Here is a 5,850-nt window from a genome sequence, read left to right on the forward strand (position 1 = left end):
TAAAGGGAGCACCCCTGCATGGCTGGGGAGAACATGGAGGGAGCACCCGTGCATGGCTGGGGAGGACGTGAAGGGAGCACCCGTGCATGGCTGGTGGGGGTGGAGGTTCAGCTGCTGTTGAAAACAGTGCGTGGTTCCTCAGGAACTGTAACAGAGATTTTATTATCTACACCTTATATTTATGTGTTATAAAGACGCACCTGGTAGCTTAATGCCTGACCTCTCAGCCTGTTAACGGGAAGGTCAGAGGTTTAAATTTTCAGCCCCTTCACAGGAGATGGACAGGCCTCTCCTGCCTGAGACCACGGTGAGCTGGACGTGGCCATGTGCCCCCAAGTCCACTCCTGGGTACATACACAAAAGATCTGAAAGCAAGGACTCAAATAAATGTACATCTGTCTCACTGCAGCCAGAAGTGCCTATCAACAGGTGATGGACACACACAGGGTGGTCCAGCCACACGATGGAGTAAGATGAAGCCCTCGTCCAAGCAGGGGGGAGCCCTGTCAGCATCATGTTGGGAGAAGTCAGTCAGACACGAAAGGATAAATTCTGTCTGACCCCACTTACAGGAAGCGTCTGGAACAGGTCAGGGTTCAGTGACAGAAGCACAGTGGTTAACAAGGGGGAATGGGAAGGTGTTGCTTCACAAGTGTGAAGTGTCTGTGAAGAGGGAGGGTCAAGTTAGAGATGGAGATAGTGGGGGTAGCACTGCACAGAAAGTTTGCTTCGAGTCAGGGTAGCATGTGAAAATGGCTGAAATGGCAAATGCCTGATGCATATTTGCCAGGACTGATTAAAGAAAACACGGCCCCGAACATATTCTTTCTAAAGAGCAGGCAACCCCAAGAACCCCTGGGCTTCCATCTTTACCACAAATGGCATGGTGATAGTTTTGGGGAAACTCGCCCCATGAGAACCCCTGTGTGGACAGATCTGACAGGGTGTGTACCGTTTTCTCACCCACTGCTGTTTCCAGACACTCCGTGACTTGGTCTATGTCCAGAGGCAGGAAGACAGGCGTGATGTGTGTGGTGTGTTACCTGTTCACCTCCTTCCACTAACAGGGAACGATAGGGGACCAGCCCCTGCCCTCCATGCCTAGCCTAAGCCACAGCATCAAACCTGGATACTGTGGCATCATGAGGCAGGCCCCAGGTTCTGCTAGAACAGAGTCCAGAGTTCCAGACCTTTGGTTTGCACACCTCTAGACACAGGGAGCTCACTACCCTATAAGACAGAATATTCTCATACACAGTTGCACACAGAAGGCCCCTTTTAAGTTTTGGGGTCTAAGGCTGACTCCTTAGGGCTTCTCTGCCTCAGGACTTTAGCACATGCTGTTCCTGTGACCTGGAATAGCCTTCCCCAAAGTTTCTGCACAGTTAGAATTATGATCTCAAGTGAGAGACACTTAAACATTCAGTGTGCTTGTGGCCAAGAGGCTGCACACACTAGTCCACCCCTCAGTGCGTGTGGGCTCACACATCTGGCACCCAGGAAGCAGGGAAGAAGGAGCAAGGCCACAGTGCCCTGAGCATCCGAAGCCAGGTAACAACCGCTCCAGGAAGTCTTCCTGGCCTCCCTTTCCAGGTTGACGGTACTACTTCCCAGGAACACCAGGCTGTGACTGTTCTGCGTCAACAACTGGTGGGGACAGTAGGCAAGAACATTAGAGACAGAGCTCATGACCTTGACCTCTTCCCAGGACGTGGGGTGTTGGAGGTAGGGTTGGGTATGGTGGGTCATGAAGCTGACGGGAGTTGAGTGCAGACAATCTCAAGCAAAGCTAAGAGAGGTGGGTGAGGGACCAGCCCCACGGTTACAGAGGACAGAAGTGGTGGAGCTGGATAACAGCCTGGTCTGCCCCACCCGAGCACCAACCCTATAGCCCTCGAAGGCTCTGCTGCCCCGAGTCTCAGGAAGCGTGTCCACAGCCAGACCGGCCTGACCAGAAAATCAAGACTCACACCAAGACAGCCAGGGCTGAGGCAGGTCCCAGCTCAGCTGCCCACCCACGACCCCTCCACAGGGACCATGACCCCTCCCTTGAAAAGCAATGTGCTTCTGGGGGCACCCACCCGTTTCCAGTACATTTGACCCGGGAGGGCAGGAATGGGGTAAGGGCTCAAAGCATACTAGGATGGACCCCAGGTCAGGATGCTGGGGGCTGAGAGCATGCCGGGACAGATCCCAGGTCAGGATGCGGGGGGAGCTCAGAGTATGCTGGGATGGATCCCAGGTCAGGATGCTGGGGGCTGGAAGCAGGCCAGTCTGGACCAGTTCCCCTGTGACAGGCATGGGGGACAGGGAGGAGCCTCAACTCTTCTTTTTCCCCCACAGACTCATCACCAGCCCCTCCCCAGAGCCTGTCCTTTCAGCAAATGCCATAAGACCGCTAAATGAAGCTCTCCCCCAAGAAACAAGTCCCAAGAGGAGGATACAGGCCAGGAGCCCTTCTCCCAGGACAAAGGCCTTGAGATTCCAAAGGAATCCCTCCACGTCTGTTCAAAAGCTGCAAGGCCCCAGGGTGGGTCGGAGAGGGCTTGAGAGTCCGGCCCCAGGAGGGGGTGGTCACACAGGGGCAAGGAGTGGCCTCACTCTGGGCAGGGAGGCCTGGAGGGGCAGGAAAGCATTGGTGGGCCTCTCAGGACTCCTCCCGTCTACATGTTGCTCTCCCAACATCCACAGAGGCTGGGACACCACAGAGTAGCCCCCCAGCTCCTAGGGTCTGCAACGGCCCACAGCTGACCTGCCTCCCCCAGCCCAGGCTCTGGCTCCTGAAGGCAGGGCAAGAGGCCTGAAGCCTGCTCTGTGACCTGCCGTCTACAGGAGCCTGGATGGGGAGGCTAACCCAAAGGTTGGCGGTTCAAATGTACCCGCTGCCTCTGGGGAGAGAGATGAGGCAGTCTCCTGGAAACCTGGAGGAGGGTCGTCAGGATCTGGGCTCGCCTGACCAGCAGTGGGTGGTGGGCTAGCTACATGCAGCCAGAATGCCCCTCAGAAGGGAGGATGGAGACTGTGTCACACACTTCAGGTGACACGTAAAGAGGAGGGGCTGGCCTCTGGAGAAGGACGTCATGCAAAAGCAGAGGACCAGCTAAAGAGAGGAAGACCCTCAATGAGACGAGATGAGGTGGCCACTGTCACAACGCCACCAGCACGGCAGTGAGCGAGGCTACTGCAGGACCAAGGAGGGCTTCGTTCTGCTGAATGCAGGGTCTCTTCCAGGGGAGTCGATTTCAAGCACCAAACAATGGGATCTGCTCACTATGGAATCTGAATTTCAAAGCCTCGGTTTGCTAATCTGTACAGCAGCCATCAACTGACCCATTTCCCCATACAGACCCCGGAAAAAGGGCTGCCGGCCCAAGGGTCTCCCTGGGTGCCTAGCCCAGCTTCCATCCCACCTCTCCCCCTGGACCCTGTGATCCATCGAACAGGACAGGGTCCCAGGCCCGGGGTGCTGTCAGTGCTCTGGGCAGAGAGATTATCATGAACTCATCGCTGAATAGGAGGCAGATGGGAGCATATGAGAGGGCCAGTCACAGCCCCCACGCCCTGCCTCTGTCCCTACCTGCTCCGGTAGCTGTTCCCCACACCCCCAGCCGGAACACTGTCCCCACCACACAAAGTCAGCCCTAGACCGGGGCATAGCCACAGACTGGAGAGACTGGGGCACCACGTAAGGCACAGGCAGGGCCTGGCTGGGCACACAGCAGCCCGGCACCCCACAGTCCCACTCTCTGCTCCTCCAAGCGGAGGCGGTGGGGATGCAGCCGGCTCTGTGCTGTGAATTATTCAGCGGCTAATGCAGGAGAAGGGGTGAGTCAGAGCCTCCCTCGGCATAACACCCACCACGCAACGCCAGGAGGACACCGCAAGTGGACAGTGGGGTGCTCCCATCAGCAAGGGGGCCACCACGACCCCTCCTCATCGCCCTCCCCACAGGTCCTGGAATCCCAGGCTCCCTGGTAAGCGGCACACACAGCAGCAAAAGGTGGCCCAGGAGACTCGGGGTTCAGTAATATGTCCAAGAGCTCAGAACAGAGAACTCTGTAGGGCTAGTCACCCCTGTCCTCACTTCTCAGGACACCAGCCCACCTGGAAGTTCGTGGGGTGCACAGGAAGGGGACGTGGCTCCCATGCTAATCAGTCCCCAAGACTGAGCTTGGAGAAGGTGGGAGGCCTCCCCTGGCTCCCATGGGCATGTCTGGGCCAATCCTGAGGCCCCTTTCTCATCTACTTTCACAGGTGAGCAGGGGAGCCTGAAGGACAGGTGGACACCCCCACAGAGCACCATGTCCCCCTGTACTTCTGGCCCTCCCCTGGGATTCTGGACACCAGTGTCATTCTGCCCCAGGGGGCTCTGTAGGGCACAGAGGGCCTCTTGAGCCCGATCACCCCCCACCCCACAGGAAAGAAAAGCCTCAGGCCTGATCCCTGCCCCAGACACCAGGGACAGCAGACAGCCACCCAGCAACAGGGGTGATGGGGGTGGTGCTGGGCTTGGCAAGCAGCCAGGCGCCAGAGGCCGCTGGGGAGAGCCTGAGGGGCAGGCTGCCAGCAAGCCCCCCACTAGCCTGCTCTGCAGGGCCAGTGGAACAGAGTCTGGCAGCATTCTGCCCCCCACCTGCCCATCCTGAGGCCCACCTATACCTCAGAGCCAACCACAGGCAGCCTGGCCACAGACCATGTCACCACACGGCTCCAGGTGCAATCCACAGCCTGGCCACAGAGCAGGTCATTAGCGGGCAGGAAGGCTGGCACTGGCCCAGGCCACTCACCCACCACAGCTGGGTGACGGGATTCCCAGCCAGGGGTGCTCCCAAGCAGAGCCTCTGGCATCTAAGTTCCAAGGTCCCTGGACTGGGTGTCCAGGATGGAGAGGGGCCAGGTGGAACAGACAGCTGGTGTGTGGGAGGGGACATGAAAGGGGTTCCACAGAGCCCCAGATGGGGGCCTCAGGGGCCCAAAGGAGAGAGCTGGGGAGGGGACGGTGACCCTGGGAAGAGAGAGAGGACAACTCAGAAGTGGGGCCTGTGGTTTTGAGGAAGGAGGGGCCTTGTGTGCCTGACCCTTGAGAAGGAAGACAGAGACCTTAGAAGGGTTCTCAGGGACAATGCTGGACCCTTCAGCAGGGGCCCGAGGAGTTTTAGGGAGGTGGGGGCCCTTGTCTTCAAGGAGGAGGGGTGCTGTGAGCCTGGGAAGGAGGGGGCTCTGACAGTCGGGAAGAGGAGAGACTGGGCTAATGACTCTGGGGAGAAGGGGGCTTATGACACTCCAGGACCAAGGGTGTCGTGCTCCTCGGAGAGGAGGGGTACCGACCCTGGGGGAGGAGGGGTGTCGTGCTCCTCGGGGAGGAGGGGTGTCGTGACCCTTGGGGTGTAGTGACCCTCGGGGTGTAGGGGTGTCGTGCTCCTCGGGGTGGAGAGGTGTCAATCCTCGGGGTGGAGGGGTGTCGACCCTCGGGGAGGAGGGGTGTCGTGACCCTCGGGGTGGAGGGGTAATGGCCAAGGGGGGAGGGGCCGTGACCTGGGCTCCGTGCCCCCCTGCTCGCCTCACCTGCTGGTAGTCTGTGTCCTCCGGCCGGAACCGGCTGCTTGTGGCCTCCCACTGCAGGTCGAAGTGGGGTAGCCGGTGCAGGAGGTTCACCCACCAAGGTGCCGCGTAGCTGACCCCGGCCATGGCGGCCCGGCCCTTCAGTGCTCAGCGTGCAGTAATCCCGGGCTCAGGGGCCCGCAGACCCCTGCCCAGCCTCCCGCATCGCCCGCCCGCTCCTGGGCCCGGCCTGGCCCGGCTCGGCCCGGATCGGCTGCGCTCGGCTCCGCTCGGCCGCCCGCGCTCGCC

General features: G+C 59.4%; 1 protein-coding gene across 1 annotated transcript in view; it reads right to left on the bottom strand.

The window, feature by feature from the left end:
• TTYH3 (tweety family member 3) overlaps positions 1-5,688 on the bottom strand; it is a 31,944-nt gene extending 26,256 nt beyond the window's left edge. The window contains exon 1 of the mRNA XM_006889739.1: positions 5,566-5,688. Within this exon, the coding sequence (XP_006889801.1) occupies positions 5,566-5,688 (123 nt within the window). The remainder of the gene's footprint in view (positions 1-5,565) is intronic.
• Positions 5,689-5,850: the final 162 nt, after the last annotated feature.

The sequence above is a fragment of the Elephantulus edwardii genome, unplaced genomic scaffold, assembly GCF_000299155.1.
Source record: "Elephantulus edwardii isolate Elephantulus edwardi_28Jun2011 unplaced genomic scaffold, EleEdw1.0 scaffold00080, whole genome shotgun sequence".
NCBI classification, from domain to species: Eukaryota; Metazoa; Chordata; class Mammalia; order Macroscelidea; family Macroscelididae; genus Elephantulus; species Elephantulus edwardii.